We start from the raw sequence: 18,324 nt of genomic DNA, 5'->3' as shown, positions 1-18,324 counted from the left end.
CTCAGAAGCAGTGACAGATTAAGAATATGCCTTAAGAGCTTAAAACACAGACTCTGAAGTCCTTACAATTTTCCTGGCTAGACTTTGAAAAAAGTCAAAGCCATGACCAAAATTAGCAAAAGGATCTTTACAGAGCATGGCACAGTACCAGATGAGGACTTTTCAACGCTACAGGAAAAAGCAGTCTTCCTAAGTTTGTTTTTGGCCTTGCTTAGGCTAAGAGACAAGTGTAAAATGGTAGCACAATGTATTTTGAATACAGTCATCTTATGCAAAAGCTGCATTTGTGTTCTCAGAGATGCAGTGTGAGAGACAGAAAGAGCAATCAAACCAGAGGACACCTCTGAGCAATGGTTACCATGTTCTGCAAGGATGGCTCAATGAATTTTCGATTAAGTGTCCACAAAGATTGACCTTGCAAAGGGTGAACAGGCTTTCCTCCTGTTTCCTGCTCTAAGCACTGATGAAGACAAAACAGGCTGTTCGCTGCAAAGGTTAAGATCAGAAAGGACAGGTATGATGACTAGGTTGGATGGGCTCTAAACGGCACTGTTTCTATTAGAATGGGCCCTAAACTGCATTGTTTCTATTAGAACATAATTTAATTCTGTAATCTTCAGGTAATTCTAAACACATGTATTCTACTGTAAGAGAAGAGTGCATGCGGAGAATAACTGAAGTACAGAATTCACCACATTTGTTGTTTAGCTCTTCTCCAACTTTAATTTGACATGGCACTTCATCTCCAGTTAGCAGCTTCAGTTCCTAGCTCTTAATTGTGTTCCTTTCTGTGTTTTGTTTCTGGTTTTTGAGAAGGTTTTTTTTTCTCCTCTTCTGATTCTCTTTACTAGATTCAAAGTCTGCATGTTTCTATTATGCTAGCATTATCTTACCACAGCCTTCTTCCAGGACAAATCTAGACTTAAGACCAGTCTTTATATGACTGAGAGGAAGAGGACCAGGAGTATTCCTTAGGATGTAACTGATTAAGGACAGCACACTGCCCAAAGAGGAAGACTTTGTGCTACTGTACGTACCACAAAGGAACACCAGAAATAGGCTTTCACAAGACTTGGTCTGAAGTGGATACATGAGACCCAAAATACCATTTGGTGAACAGAAGCAAATGCAAATAGTACGTACATGTTAACAACAGAAAACAGCTGGAAATCCTGCTACATATGAAAACGGAACCAGAGGTTTTCCCAGAAGTGCTCGAGATAGTACAACAGTTTACCTATATTATTAGAAGCTTACCATTCTACTTTAAGAGAAAGACAATAATTAAGTTCGCTGACCTCTTTCTACACTAAATTGGGAATTATGCACTACAATTACAGAATAGCAATTCTGCTGTTTTGCCTTTAAAAGGACTAATATAGAACATTTTTAAATTTGCTGTTGTAATTATCATTGTCTCTTTAAAAATAATACTTAACTTAGAATTTAATTATAAATGAAAGAAACAGAAGGAGATCCAGCCTCCAAACATTTTCAATTTCTTACATCTCACTTTCTCATAGTCTCAAAGTCCTTCCTCCATACTTTGCATTCCTGATTCTGATCTGTTGAACACTCCTTCCCCACTCATGCCCAAACAGTGAGTATGAGCACCACAAGTTTCAGGCACTTCCAATAAAAAAACATACCATTTCATAGTATAGAGGACAAGAGTACACAGGATAATATCCAGCCCTCCACAGGAATAATAGAAACAAGAACAAAATCTCAAAACAGCAGACACCAAATCTCCTTCTGTTTTTGGAGTTGAGGTGAATCAGTTCACGAGTTTTCCCTTCTTCTGAAGGAAACAAGTAGACTTCAGCTTCTCTGTGTTTGTGTCTAGGAAGCTGCTGCTGCTGATAGAGACACTGGCAAGCATGCCCCTTGGGTGTCTCTTTCATTATTCATTCCACAGACACATACCTTATAGAAATGCACAAAACACTTAAGAGTTACCATGTCACTGCAGTATCTTGCAGCCTTTCAGGAAAAACTATAACTGCATCGATGAAAGACACCCAGAGTCAATATTTAATTAATATACCAAAAAACATGAAAGCCACTAGCTTAGAGGTCAATTTGTCTCAAGACTTCCATAACTTCAAAAATAAGTGCAGCCATATTTTACAATAGTAAAGGCATTCTTATGGAGAAAACAACTATTTGGTTTTTAAAAAACCCAAACAGACAGATATCCATGCCTGGCATTTGCAGCATTTTGGACCCATGCAGAAAGCCATATCCTACTTCAAGGACTTTCCATAGCATGGGGAGGGCAGAGGACAGGAAGATGCATCTTTGATCTCAGTAGTATCAAGCAGTTTTTTGTTGGCTTTTTTTGCTTGCTTAGAGCTTGGCTTTTGAGCAATGCTTGCAGCTTTCCTTCAGCTCCAAACAGTACTGTTGGCTCCTCCTAACAACTCCATTTCTGCATCAGAAACCCCCTACGCAGGCTCAGAAAGGACCTTACTGCACCACTGAGGTTTTTGGCTGCAAACCTGCTCAGCAGCCTTAGGGTGAGCTCCATTGATCTAAGGATCCTCTGCCCCAGGGAAAGCAGGGACAGACTCCTGCAAGAAACTCTTGTCAGCTGCAACACAGCACTCGGGATCCAAACAGAAAACAAGCTATGTAGTTGCTGCAGGTGAGATTAGCACATTCTATAGTTCAGTGTGACATGCTGTATTATTTTCCTCAGAGTGGTTAGGCATTAATGAACAACCGTGTAGCTGTAATGTGGTTTACAGGAAGTGACAGCAATATGCATTCAGAAGTGAATCCTCCTCTCAATATTATTCAGCAACATGAAAAGCAAGCAGCCAGCTTAATGTGGTTAAGTAACATTCAAAGTCTGAGGGGATTTGAATTTCAGGGAAGAACAAATTTTACCTGGGGATGAAAAGGCATGTGTGGGGTGGGGACAGGGTTTAAAATGGAAATGCTGTCAAAGCTTTAACTGTAATATAGCTAAAAGATTGTATAATTACCATTTTTATAACTCCTGCAGAAATCTAACAGGAAAAAACACCTTTAGCTTTGTTTCAAGACAAATTGTTCTTCGGCTTCAGATCTGCTAGACCACTTCAATTTTACCTTGAGAATACACTCCTGAGGTATTTAATTACCCTGTCAAGACCACTAAATGGTCTGGCACCATGCCCCCTCTCTCTCTCAATCTTTGCTGATTGATAGCATCAGTAAAACTCACTAGCTTTAATTAAACCTCCAAATAGGATCCCCTTTTGCTACTCACTAGAACAATGTTCTTTAGTGCTGGAAGAAAAACAAATTGAGAAGTTAAGGAGGGTTTCTCTCACCTTCACAGCTCACTTGCCTCTGGTATTTTAATAGACTTTTTACACAACTCACATATATTTCATTGCTCCCCAGGAACATTAGTTAATGAAAAAATTTCTACAAAAAGTGACACTACCAAAATTTTCCTCTACAAGTATCAGTGGTGAAGACAGGAAAAATCTCAATCTTTTACCTGCTGCACTAACTCAGAAATCAAACAAGCATGCTTCTTCTTTCAGCATTTTGTTAGTTTCCATTAAGCAAATACAGTGTTTTCAACAGTACTATCATAGGTAGAAGTTCATAAGGGTGGAGAACTTCAGCAGTTGCATTATGCACAATTCCTTTAAAATGAATCTTACTGTAAACCTAAGTAATGGTTCAAGACATCAAGTGAAATTGCATTGCATAATGTCAAGTTTTAAGGACACTCTGCCTCAGAGGACACTAATGAAGTTGTGGCACATCCCTTACTCCCAAGCCTTCCCTTGCTGTACTGCACTACTTTGCACATTTGTAAAGCTGACAGTCAAGCATTCACTCTTCAGCTGAAGTCATAACTAGCTCTTGTCATTACACAGCTTTCTGCAGTAGGGCAGTTAACTAGGTGATGATGGTAAAGTTGTGGCACATCCCTTACTCCCAAGCCTTCCCTTGCTGTACTGCACTACTTTGCGCATTTGTAAAGCATGACAGTCAAGCATTCACTCTTCAGTTGAAGTCATAACTAGCTCTTGTCATTACACAGCTTTCTACAGTAGGGCAGTTAACTAGGTGATGATGGTAACGTAGGACAACTGTGCTTCTAGCCAAAGAATGCGTCAAGCTTCGTTCCAACAGGAAGTTGGCAGGATGTTACATGTTAAGCCTGATTTTTTTTTTTTTTAAATATATGCAAGCTATAAAGGAGTGGGAAGAAAACCTACAGATTTAATACTTTAGATAAAAATTTCTTAAATCTCTATTCCCCTGACAGGTGATAATTACCCATGTAAACACCCTAATAGTCCAAAGAATTTAAAAGAGGAGGAAACCTTACTAAATCTCATTTTTAAAAAGCACTAGGTAGGTAAAACACAGCTCTATAATCAATGCTATCTTATAAAAAAGGACAACTCCTAGGCCTCTAGCCTGGACAAACCATTTTCTTTCCCCTTTCCAATCCATATCTGCATAGTGTCTATGCCTGTATCACCAGCATTAAATGAGCAAGAAAACTGTCTGCCAGCTCCTGCATGCAGACCCTCTCCACTGGAGTCAGAGTCCCTCTGCCACTTCAGACCCTCTCACACTGGAGAGCTGGGGACAGGACAGCAGGAAGCTCCTCAGCCCCAGTTCACCTGGCGAGGGAGGAACAAGCACTGCATTACTGCCACCTTCAGTGTCCCCTTGGGAGCTGCGATACACAAAAGACCATGTCCATCATCCAAGCAGCCAAAAAGATTTTCCTGTGTCCTCCTGCTACCTCTAATAATCTAGGTAAAAAGCTGTCTCCTATTCAGGATCTTACACAGCTCTACGTCAGTTCAGGGATAGGCTATTTGTTTGCCCACTCCTCTTTAGACAGAGAATCTTATTACACTTTCTTGTTAATGTAGAAGTCTTTTACACCACACTGAAAGATATTCCTATTCAGATAGTCATGCAATAAATTCACCTATGTCTTTTTTAAGGAGTTTTTCAGGAGTAAGGGAGGGGGAACCACTGAGGATTTCCCCTCTCCCAAGCAGAAGCCAAGACAACAAAACACGCATCAAATTTTCTTGTCACTATGTGCAAGTCATTGACTCTTGTATGCTGTTTGCTCCTCTGAGTTTTCCACGTTTGGGAAGAATTGATCTTTCTTGGACAAGCCAAATCAAAAGAGTCATGGACAAGCAAGTGGGTAAGCGGGGGCGGGGTGGGGGGAATCCACTCTAGGCACGGAAATCCACATTTTCACTGGCTCTTAAAAAGAAGAGAACCAAAGTGCTTCCCAGCAGCAGATTCTTCCGAAAGAGAAGCCACAGAAAATGTTTTACCACTTTTAAAATACAACTTGTTTTCACACTAAATGTGCGTAATTAAATGAAGCTTAAACTTCACAGGCTACCTGCAATACAAATAAGCCTGTTTACATTGCAAAGAAACCATGAATTACGCCACAGAGGGCACCATCTAATATGTGTAGGTATACTGCCTAGCAGGATGGGGTTCAGGTATCTAACACACCCAGATATGCCTTCAACATCAATGCATACCCACCTCACAGTTTTAATATTCAGGTCAAATCAGAAGGCAACACAACTGGTACCGGGTTAGACAAGGCTAAGACTGCTATGACTTGGCTTTGGAGGTATGCCTCTGAAATTTGGTTAAGGTGCTTTGCAAGTAGTTCAGTAAAGCATTTCACAGGATGTTTTTCTTTTTTAAAAAAGTTATCAGGTAGTAGGTTTTCATATCACTACCCATAAAGAAAATCTTAAGCCAGCATTTTGGAAATCTACTTTTAAAATATATTTTACTTCAAGAAAACAGTAGGTGGCATCCCCTTTTAGGGATCAGAGAAATATATCCAATGACTAACAGGCTAGTACAGAAGCAGTGGATCAGAGGTACGTGTCATGGCCCAAATCTAGAACATCACACATCAGGATCAGGATGGTTCCCTCTGAGTGGAAATGCTCTCAGTTCAGCCACAATGTGAGAGTCCACCACCTAACCAACAAGGTTCCTTCCAGTTTTGTAGGAAACAAACACTTTGAACCATCAATTTAGTGAACTACGTAAACACTTCTACAGAAGTCCCAAAAATGTACAGAGAGAACAAGCATCTGATTTTTTCTTTTGAATTCAAAATACCCACTAACACTATCATATTCCATCATTTTCCACATGAAAGTATATATAATAATCTCAATTATATCAATTTTTTAAAGCTGAAAGTAAATCTAAGGGTTGCATTCTGAGTTTGTTGAAGATTTTTTTTTTAAAGTTGAAGTATCAACCCTGGACAAATGGGAACACTGCTCCATGAACTGTAAGTAGTCTCTGCAAAGGTCCTGGCACTGAGATCTCATTATGTGACTCCCTCCACCCCAGCTATGGCCCTCAGAGGCAGCAAAGGCCTCAGACATCAACTTCACCTCTGCTCAGTATTGCCTCCAGGCAATATCTGATCTGATGAATATGTGAATTACGAAGTGCTTCACAGTAGGCTGGGCAGTTCCATTGGTTCACAGATAAAGGCAGACATTCTTGATAAGTCTCCTTTCGAGTCACAGCCCCGCAGACATCTTAGTTCTTTTATTGGGAGAAGCAACTGTCCAATGTACAAATACCTTAGTCTTAAAACATATTAAGGATCCCCTTAGCCTCTGCCCCTTCTGCAGTGTGGAAGCAGGTAAAGCCCGCCTCTTTAAATAGCATCTTGGGACAATCCAGTCACGAAAACTTGGACTGAAACTCAGCTTGTGTCCAGGAAGGACAAAGAGTAAAGGTGAAGGGAAAAACTGCTTGACTCCCTTCAAGTCACGTACACTAACAGTGAAAGATGCTGCTGAAGTTAAACAGGGCTGAATGTCGGTAGAGTCAGAATTCTACCTGTAACATGAACAAGCAACATTTACAGATAATTTTTTTCCTAACTAAACAGAGATTTTCATTATTTTGGTGAAGAGGTCATCATTTTGGCTTGTAACAACTCAAATGTTTCAGATTTTTCTTTAGCTAAGGACATCTAAGGTACAAATCTCTGAAAATTTACATGTAACCTTTAGTTTTACTGCAAGGGTCACTGTCTGGTGAACCTACAATTTTACTTTCATGTCCTGGGAAGGCAGAAAAGGAAAAGCACTAGTATCATCATGCACATCTGTCAACTCCATTTTCACTTCCCCCCCCCAACACTTTTTTTTTTACAATCAATTTTTAGTTGCAGAAATACAGTGACTATTAATCACTTAGCAAGGTGAAAGAGGATGAAGAATTCATATACTGGCAGCATAAAGCAAGTCACTGGATATTCCCTTATCATTTTGATTTGGGAGACCTGGCTTGATTCTCTGTAACAACAACCTTTTTTGCCTGGCTATATAGTCACCCAAACTTCCAACTTACCACACTGGACAGATGCATTTTTTTGTCCAATCCAAGACATTAAATGCAAAAGATACAGCATATCTGCAATACTACTGGGACACAACCCATTCCCTTTCTCAGCACCACCCAAAAGACAGCTTCAAAAAACCTGGAGCATGAAATTACTTCCCCAAAGCAGAAAATGGAAGAGACTGCCTGCGGGCAAGAAGTCTGCCAGAAGCAGATAGTGAGCTTTCTGCAGCAAAGCATCTATCCATGTCTTTCATCCACTATTATTGTGAACCATGATTCACTATTTGTTAAACAGCAGTATTTTTAAGTTTCAAATAGTGTAATACACTTTATTAAATCTTATGAATGCAGATCAGGTAGGGCATTCTAACCATAATTACCGCCATCTTATTTTTGCCTCAGTCATCTTTAAGTGGCTCTGCATCACTTAAGTTCAAACTTTTTTAGAGGTGAGCTTTATCTTGTGCCTCAAACAAGATAGAGGGTAGTCACTATCCAAGTGATCAGCTAGCAAACCCTGCTGTTTAATGAGGAATAATGGGCTGGTTGGAACATGGATTGCCTTCAGTCACCAACACCTGTGAAACATGTTCAAAAGTCTGCATTCCCCAATAAATTTTATTTCATGTCCTCTCTCTCAAGATTTCAGACCCTAAATAAGTGCTCAAATGAATATTCTCACTCTTCTGATAATGGAATAAGACAGTAGATGAGAAAAACTAAAGATTTCTCCTTCTAGAAATTCAAGAAACTTACTTTAGTAAACCAGACATGCAGGAGTCACAACACAAACAGAAAACCAGGAATCCCAAGCGTTGCAGATATAGATACTAGAGCCCTTGGAGTCCCGTAATTGATAGACAACAAAAATAGTTGTTTCAGCATTTCATTTTAAGGATTTGTAAAAGAAACAAGACACTAGTAAGCTAAAAAAGGGAGTATTAATAAGCAAGTTATGCCATCTTCTTTGAGAAAGTAAGGAGGAAGTATATAGTGCAGTGTTCAGACTATATGCAAACATTGCATTTCTGCAACTAAGCATCAACACAATTTCTCAGTTAAAACAATTCAAGCTCACATCTAAAATGTTATCAAGTGCATAAAAAATCAATTTTTTTCTATACTTAATCATAATTTACCTCTCTAGATCTAAACAGACTACAAAGAACTAACCACCTGCTACATGGTGAAGTCCTAGTCTATTCTACTGACATTAGCAGAATGCGGAAGTTAGACTTGGTAAGGGAAAACAAATCACACATCTGATCAACAAGTCAAAACAATTTGGTTTCTTTAAATCACAATTAACACTACATACTTTTATGGTTTTAGTTTGAAGTCTCAATCCATTCAGAGTGTTGATAGCTTTTTCGGCATCCTTGGGATCAACGTAGTTCACAAAACCATAACCCAAGCTCTGTCCTGTTTAAAAAAAGGAAGAAGAGTGATCATTAGTACTGCAGTGGTACGCAATGGATAACTAACAGTGTTTAAAACCTATATAGACACACTGAGCAAACATTGCTTATCTTAAAGAACAGTATCTGCCTCAAAAAATTTCTAAAGATTCACTACACCTAATTTTTCCAGTAAGGTTAGTGTTTTTTAACTAGCTTCCTCCATTCCCATGGACTGCCCTAGGTTCAACACAGAAATGGCTACAGTCAGTTTAATGAAAGACTTCAAAAATGCTGCGCAAAGAGGTTCAGAAGTTTGTTATAATCTGTTAGACATTAGAGGAAGTGCAGGAGCTTCAAGGTTAAGACGACATCAAAAATACACTACTCACTCACTTTTGACCTTTTTAATTTAACATAGAAAGTATAGTGGCAAAATTCTGGACCAGCACTTGAAATAAGTGTGTTCCAAATATACTTCAATATCAGAATTTGAGCCAAATTTGAAGCCAAACATCTCTACAGATGTTATTCACACACTAAATAGAGCCTTTCAGTAGCAAGGCATTTAAAGTCTCATTTTGTTCCTATATTCCAAACAACTGGTACAAGTAACTGGTCATGAGCTAAATATCATCCAGAGATACAATATTTTCAGGTTCTTTTAAGCATTGGTAATTCAGATGACAGATGGACATAAAGCATTTTTAATTAGCTATTAATCACTGAACCACAGCCTGTTTCTAACAGTTTATTCTGTCTAAGCACTTCTTATTAAACACTTCAGAGTGTATGAGTAGTCATTTCTTGACAACTTCAAAACCCAAAGTATATCATCCTTACTAGGATGCCTTCAGAATATCCCTTTAAAAATATTTTTAGTGCATAAGAATGAAAATAGGTAGAAAAATTTAACATAGCAAAAGTATGAATACTATCCTTCATTAGCACAGAACTTTTCAGAAAACACTCTACATACTACCTACATACTCCTTGACCTTTTTTTTAGAAACTGAAACAACAAGGTCCAAAAACCAGTCAACAAGCCAAAGGGAAGCATCCAGTATATCCAATTCACAAAATCTAAGTTGGAAATATTAGCTTGGAGATACAACAAAATAAAGGACAAATAATGTTACATAAAGCACATATGGCAAATTCATTTATTGCCAGGAAAGATAAAAGAACCTATGCTGTATCAATTTCTTGTATGGTATCTATATGGCATGTATGAAATAGTAAATACAGCAAAAAACTGATGGGAAGTTTGTAATTGATTAAGACAAGAAAGGGTTTAGTAACAAGCCCACCACTGCTGGCATACATCATTTTGTACAAATTAGTCTACCATAGCACCAAAAGTTAAGACACTGCCACTACACCACCCCTCCAAGCTACTCCCATTCTTCCCAATCTTCTCCCCAAAACAGCACACACAAACAAATAAATTGGCTAGATAAAGCCATGAACAGGTTAATCTATGCAAAGTTATTAACAAAACACATCCAAAACCCAACTGGACAAAGTCCTGAGCAACTTGCTCTAGACAACCCTGCTCTGAGCAAGGGGCTGAACTACACAATCTCCAGAAGTGCCTCCAATCTCAGCAATTCTCTGTTTCTGTAACAAACAATATGGAAATATGCAGAAGCATTTCTGTATTCTTTTACAGCTCTACCTAGATATAGCCAAGTTCCTTATCCTAGAAGTGCCTTTTTCCTTATTAGTTTGATTACAGTAGAGAAATTTCTATACCTGTCACCTCCATCACTCCCACTGTCTGCAGGAATTCTTCCCAGTAGTGTCTCCAAAAAAGAGCAACTTAAAGGAATGTCTCTTTTTGTACACTGCTTTTATTTTAGTCTTCTCTCCTAATACAGAAATGATGATTTTTTGGTGTTATTAATCTCCTAGAAAGGAACTCATTTAAACCACAACCTTAAAGAAGCTGAAATAGCTTTCTCTTAGAGATTTTATGTAAGACATTCCCATACGCTATTCACTAATTCCAGAGTGAACACAAAGATGTGCAGAAATTATTTCTACTACCCCTCTGTTCATATGATCTATTTTTCCCATTAAAACACCCATACCACTGCAGGCAAAGAGCATACTCATCTGTTAAAAGGATCATTCATGACCAATTGTTCTGGAGAGATTCTATTAGTTAAGCTTGATGAATATTAGTAGACTAACCTAGGAAGCTACATAAACTAAATCCAGTAATTTATTCAGGACAAGCTTGAACTCATTTCTGCAGGTTTATTCTTCAATTTCACAATTAAAAAAGCTGTCACTGTGAGGGTGGTGAAACACTGAAGCAGGCCACCCAGGAGGGTTGTGAAGTCTCCATTCCTGGAGATACTCAGAGTCTGAATGGACATGGTCCTGGGCAACCTGCTCAGGGAGAACCTGCTTGAGCAAGGGGAGTTGACTAGATTATGACCAGAAGTCCCTTCCACCCTCAGTGATTCTGTGAATGATTTCTTTTATTTAATTGAGTTTTGTTTAATTTGGGCTATCATCTAAAATTCAAAGGAGTCCAGATCTGACATTCCAAAGGCCTTATATATTTGAAAAGGTTAAGAAAAGGTAAGAGTTCTTTAGGGAGATTGAAATTTTGCCTGAAGATTAGTGGTTCAGTTACACATTATCAGTAATTCAGAGTCAAAATCACTTTGTTCACAGCAGAATGTAGAAAGATGAATCTTGGCTCTCAATAAGCAAGAAAATTGAACCCAGTATCTGGAATCAGATACTTGAGGGACCACTCTTAAGTCTTCCTGCTTCTGTTAAGGGAAGATGCTTTTTTAAGAGGTTTGCCAGTTCTTATACAGACGGCTGAGTTTTAGAAAATCCAAACAAGCGTTTCACAAAATGCAGTAGAAGCAGCTACTTCAAACTACCCATCAGACATCCCAATTATTGCAACGTATGTCTGACAGCTGACGGTATTTCTTGCTTGGTGGAAAAGTGCCAACTGGGTTACAAGAACTCAGAAGCTCAGTTCTTCCCAAACATTTCACTGATGTACAGGACTTCAGTCCAAATTTATGCTAATACCACTGCGGCAGTACAAGCCAAAGAGAAGTCCCATCTGATTGTGGGTTTCAGATAGAGAAAGAGCAGCCTACCCACTGCACACAAATTTTATTCAAATAACATTCAAGATACATGGCCACTATAATTCAAACAAGTTCTCCTTCTGTGCAGCTTTTCCCCTCCTCCTCAATGTCTAAACTTTTTGCTTTCAAGACGATCCAAGTAGAAACTAGATGCACTTAAACCACATCAGCCACCACTTACAATATTTAAAAAGATGAACTTCATTATTTGCTAATTGTAATGACTAATCTGTATTGCCTGAAGCCGAAGATTAAACTGAACACGGATAGAAAACAGCTCTGGACTCTTCCATCTGTGCCTCTTCAACACCAAATTTCATTTGCCGAGACAGAAATCTCATGCAGAACACACACTTGTTTCCCAGTCTAGTAACACACTTAAAGTAGATTACATCTGTGTCCACAACCAGGTGATGGAAGACAGAAGGTAAAACTATAAATGTCCACAATTTTAGTAATCCTTAGTTTTAAATGTATATTAAAAAGCAGCTTCATCTGGCTCTTGCCTCAGCTTTGTTTTTCCAATTTGTGCTTAATGACACTACAGTCTGAAAAACCTCTGACACCTCTCCAAGTGCGCTGTCCTGGAGCTCTGTCTACTATTATGTGTTTAGGTATTCTGAATATCCAGTTCAGCCTTTCCTAGATCTTCAAAATTATGGCCTACTCAACCTCAACACAAAGAAGAGACTATCTGTGCACATCAACTATTTATTCTGTAACTCAGACCAATAAACAGTATTAAGTTTAGCTTACTCTGAAAAAAGGAATGGCTCTGGAGTTTTATTTTTGTGAGTTATTACTTGTGCCCGTGAGAAGAAAACATTCACCACCTTCAAGGCAAATACTCTGCTCATTTGTAGAAGTGAGCAATACTTCAGAAGTTACATGCTCAAACTCTGACTTGAGCTTCTTCTCAACAGCTCTTGTGGCTATTTCACAGCACTGTTTAAAGCAGTTTCTGCACACTTTATACTAGATTTTATGCTTGGGACACTATAAATATTAGACAATGTAGTGTAGAATAAAACAACAGTTAGCTAAATGATTGGTAAAAGAAGAAATCACCAGAAGTAGGAAAAGTCAAAATGACAGAATTACCTAGAAGGACTGAGGAAATGAATGACAAAAAGCAGTTTGACTTGAATTTTGCTTCAACAAAATCTGATAAAAAACCCAAAACCCACACACACCAGTAGAAGTGCATCTCAAGCCTGTAAGACAGCAAAGGACTTAAAGCAAACGTTATGATTTGAAAGTTCATATTCATTAATTACATTTTATGTCTTATGTAACTGACACTTGCAACAAAGTCAAATTCAAGCATAAGTGGCAAAAAAATTCTTTCAGTCACACATCTCTTTGAACCTAGGTATGCTATATCCGCCACTAAGTGGGTCACTGACAAATGTTCAACCTTTAAGTATGTGGCCTATGAGAAAAAGTGAACTGGAAAGAACTATACTACTCACTTAAATGGAACAGTTTCCCTTATTAATGTTTCAAGTTTATGAGCTTCATATATATATCACTTGACAACCATATATGATGATACAAATTAATTAAAGAATAATTTATTAGATAACATGAAGTTACTTTTTGGCATTACAGTCAATATACAGACTGGGTTTTGAGAGGAGAGGGGCAAAAAGTAATTTCAAACAATTTGATTCTAATCAGTCTTTGAATGGACTACTCAAGAGATGCACATGCACACTAGAAAAGTGCAGATGAAGTAATTTAACATTAAATAAGAAGCAAGTAAAGAATACAGTGATTCAGTATTTAGGAAAGAAAAGTAGACAGATTACACAGGCACCAGTCAGCAAAAGACCAAAAGTTTCAAGTAGAAAGAGGGAAATAAACAAGTAGGGAGGTATAGCCATGGTCACAGCGCTCCTGAATTTACTACTGTGCCTTGAAAAATGTCTTTTTTGACTTTTTTCCTTTAAAAATGCACAGGCTCTAATTCACAATACTCTGAGGAAGAATCAAATAAACTAGTTCTGTCCTGCCCAAGTTATTTCACAAGTGTTTACTTGTTTATTATAAACAAAGCCTATTTAAACAGTGCACACAGCTGTAGAAGCCCAAAGAAAATCCTCTACTATACAACATTCAGACGAAGTCCCAAATGCATGTTATCCAGAGAGAAAACGGTCATATAAAGTAGATGTAACAGAAGTGACTCCTGTTGTCCATTCTTAATGTTTTGCTTTTAAAAGTAGCAGCAATATTCCTTAAAACAGAATAGAGACATTTTCATATAATTGGTAAAACAACATTTTCCTCCTTCTGACAAAAAAAACATTCAACTTTTTGAATAGGAATAATCTCACTCTAGAACTCTTATTTATGTGAAAGGACTCCTGGGTTATTTCCAGCAACTGCTTCAACATTTTTAAAGAGACAGATTATAGACAGATTATCGCAGAGTCCTGTTGCAAGAACTGAATTTTAGAATTAAAAAATCATGATGAAGACTTAGGTTGGACTACTGGAGACATGACACAAGTAAAGTAGTGACAAAAAGATCGAGGAACTTAACTGGCTGTTTAGCAAAATACAAGTCTAATTTTTCCTTAAGGTAACTCAGAAGGATTGTGGGATAAAAAAAATGCATCACTACACTACACGTTTCCATGAGGCACAGCTATTTACACCATCTAAAAGAGGGTATTGCTGAATTACTGAATGCTGAAAAGCAATTACAAGCCAGCTCACTTCACATGATCACTGTTAATTACTTACGCGAAGCTCTCAAACGTGGGGAGGAATAGCAGATCTAGAGACTAGGCAATTGCCGTGTTACTACCTAAATCATTCATAACGGAGAGAAGCAAGAGAGTTGGTGACATGAAAGAAAGAAAAAGAAATAAGTACTGAAGCTGCCTGAACACTGATGCATCTTACTACCTAGAAAAGTCCTCTGCTGGTGAAGTGTTCATGCATGAAACACTTTGGCTGCACGGAACAGCCTCGTCGTTCTGAGGCATCCCCCAGTTAAGTGCTGGGAGGCTAGCTAGTGAGACCTATCACATAAGAATAGTAATTGCTCTAGATAGGACAATTAATAGGACATTATCAAGTAAGAATGTGGAGCAACAGGTCACCTATGTTCCTGTTGGTTGCTGTAGTCTAAAGGTTTCACTTGAAGTGCACTTCCACAGTAAATACAGCCTATCTCCTCCATTTGAAAGGGAAACCTGAAATCACTTGTTTCTTGCAGTGTCTGTTGCCATTCTCAGTTGCATACACACCCCCCTCTACTTTGTTATCCATTTAGAGATCATATTCTCAGATTATAAAATGAGGCACAATTCTTTTTCTAGATTCAAATTAAGTGTTAGCAGTCTAAAAGCTGGCGGTGTGTCTTTGCTATCATTTGTCTACTGACAGGCAGTTTTAAGGGCTGGACTGCTAGTGGTGATTGCCTGTCCAAGGCAGCAATTTATGTGTCAGCTGGGCTGAGGGCAGCACCTGTACATAGTAGTAATGAACAGTTAGACAAGTGCAGGATTACATGACAAGGTTTTACTCTCCCTAGATAATTGACACGTAATTACCACCTCTTAGTAGTTTGTTCTTCTCAAATCATTTTTATTGTGTCTGCTAAGCTTCCTGTTTCTCTGGGAAATGCAAAACTTATTTCCAAACAGTAATTCAACTACACTAGAATGTAAGAAAAACTGACATTCCAAACTAAATTATCTACCCCCATCAAGCCTGTTTTGTTCTTTCCAACAAACCTGCATTAAGATTCTACTGTTATATTAAGGAGTTACACAAACAGCTGAACCAGGCCATTTAGCTCAACCACACCAGGCCAGCAATTAAGATGTCTTACAGCCTCTCCTCTCAACCTCCCTGGGAAGTGGCCTGCCTGACAACTTTTCTTGCAAGAAGTATACTCTCCAACTTTCACTTCCTTTTTATCTTTGGAAGCAGCTGCAGCAGCCACAGACAGTGGCTTGTCTTCTAAAGCTTTAATATATCTGCCACATAACAGCTAAATTCCTCCATGCTGCACTTCCAAAAGGAAGGACAGAAAGAACAAGAGCCTTCAGATCAGACAGCTTCCTTGAAGGCCAAGTTAAACAGATTCTCTCCCTTTTGACTACTATACCCGTAAATCTGGAATGCAGCTGAAAGTAAATGAAAAAGTGGGACCACAGCATGTAACAAGAGAAAACTTCTTAACTAGACAGTTATGCATGAATCTCTCTGTGTAGCTGCTCCTTTCTGTAGTGGCTAAAGGATGACAGTCTATTTTATAGTAGACCCTGAAGTGCAGAATGGCTGTAAAATGCTTCTGTTATGTTTTCAACCTACAAGCTACCACTCAGTTTCAGGAGGAACATTCCCTAAAGCCTGTAGGCACCTCAGAACCAAGAAGAAATACTCTTTCAGACACAAGTGCCAAAGGCAGCATCTTCAACTCTTTACTCAATGCTACTGGGCTGGATGCATAGTAAAGAAGAGTTCAGTCATCTGAACTATGCAGTCCTGTTAACAAGAGTTTGCCTGAAAGTGCTCAAGTGTCATTTACAATCTGTTACACATTAAAACAAAGGCTTGAAAGGTAGACAAGTATGAGCTTTAACTTAACATCTGTTAAGTAAGCCCTTTCAGAAGCTACTTCTGAAATACTGTGAGAGCTGAATCTCTCAGAAAATGTCCCTGCAAGGTTACAAACGCACAGTGAACTCAAGTGCTGCATTTTCAGTAGTCTTTCAACATTTTCACCACTCCTAAAAAAGAATGCATGTTATTTTCTGTGTAACGTCATGATTAGAGAGCAGATGATTAGTATGGTAGTTTTATTTCACGACTGATTAAAGCATCCTAGTAAATCACTAGGTCTTCTCTGAATGTTTTTTGGGCAGAAACATGAAGTCTGACCCCAGAAATTTCTGGCCAATATCAAGCCTACTGCTCTTGAAGTCTCTTGCTGTCCAGTTGTCTACTGAATCTGTGTCCCCATGATTCTCCTCTCTAAATAGCTACGACTGAAGATAAATTTTCCTACATGCATGATTGTGAGAAGCCTGTCTTCCCAGACAATATCCAGAGCCAATACTGTAGAACTTTATCTTTGCTTGAGCACACAGCTGGTATTTTTTTCAGCACTGCTCCAATAGTACACAATGGTATTATTACCAGATGACCAACAGCTGCTGCAAAACGAGCAACTTCGGTACCAGAAGAGTTTCTGCTGCTGAATTTCTTCCAGGGGTCTGCTACTGGCATTATTTCAACATGCTCTCCCTACTTGCATGAACCAAGACCAAGGCCTTTTAACAATGCAGCGAGACGCCTTTGAAAGCTTGGCACACCCACCACACGAGGGAGTCCTTGGCTGCTGTTTCCTGTCAGAGCTGTTAAATACCTAATGCCAAGGACTGAGCAAGTTACCTTTTGGAAGTAGTTGTTGATTAAATTACCAGAGTACCCAGCTAATCCTGCACCCTGTCGGGAATTCTTAAACATTCCTGTAAGGTCTGCAGACCAAACAGAATAGGCAATCAACAATTGCAAGTAATTGCTTTTTCCACAAAAAAATAAAATTAGAGCCAAAACAAATACTACAATCAGCTGAGCTCTTAAAACCTTTTCAATATGTACTCAATTTCTTATAAAGGTGAGACTGAATGAAACAAACTGGTTCATTTTAAGGAGCAAGTAGAGCTAGGTTTTAAGTTCCACCTCCCCTCCTCCACTTCTGATCTCCTTAACAGGTAAAAGTAATGTAAGAAAAGTAGCTCCACTAATTGAGTACTATTAGTACTAATTCTTAGAAGAAAAAGAACCCAAAACTATCATTCAATTTCAAATTATCATCCTGATATGCATATTAAATAAAAAGCAAAAAACCCAGAAGAACACTTACATTTGACTAATAACCCCTCTGAAAAGTAATACATACCGCTAAGCTATAAAACTAGTTTCATGGTCTAGTACAAAAATTTACCACAAGCACACATTAATTATACACTAGAAAATTAAAAATCTCAATAGCAAATACATATTCACGCATTTACCTTCCACAGAGGGCAATCAAAAAAATTTAAGATAAGCATGCATTTAAAAAACAGGATTCTTCTACAATAGTCATTGATTTCATCAGTGACATTTCAGACATTTCAGGCTATTTCAACTTCTGCAAAAAAGATCTTCTTGCAAAATAATTAAAGAAATGTAACCAGCAAGAACTACAATATCACACAGAAGAAATGCTAAAAAAGCCTGTCTTCCAAAAAAATTACGTACTATTTTTATCAATATGTGACAGTGAAGAACATGCTTCTGACATTAAGTAATAAAGTCTAGGAGCTGAAACTCAATACCTGTAAGACTACAGGAAAAAAAAGTAAGAATTCTAGCAGACTGGGGACTTCGGTTTTTTATAA

The 18,324-nt window shown here is 38.3% G+C and overlaps 1 protein-coding gene across 6 annotated transcripts in view; it reads right to left on the bottom strand.

Annotated features, from left to right (window-relative positions):
* ELAVL2 (ELAV like RNA binding protein 2) overlaps positions 1-18,324 on the bottom strand; it is a 54,990-nt gene that overhangs the window by 20,407 nt on the left and 16,259 nt on the right. For all 6 annotated transcript variants that reach the window (XM_059833545.1, XM_059833546.1, XM_059833541.1 and 3 more), the window contains exon 3: positions 8,711-8,814. In XM_059833545.1, the coding sequence (XP_059689528.1) occupies positions 8,711-8,814 (104 nt within the window). The remainder of the gene's footprint in view (positions 1-8,710; positions 8,815-18,324) is intronic.

This window comes from Gavia stellata, chromosome Z (genome assembly GCF_030936135.1).
Source record: "Gavia stellata isolate bGavSte3 chromosome Z, bGavSte3.hap2, whole genome shotgun sequence".
Lineage (NCBI taxonomy): Eukaryota > Metazoa > Chordata > Aves > Gaviiformes > Gaviidae > Gavia > Gavia stellata.
Note: the sequence above shows the minus strand (reverse complement) of the source record. Positions and strands in the feature narration are given on the sequence as shown.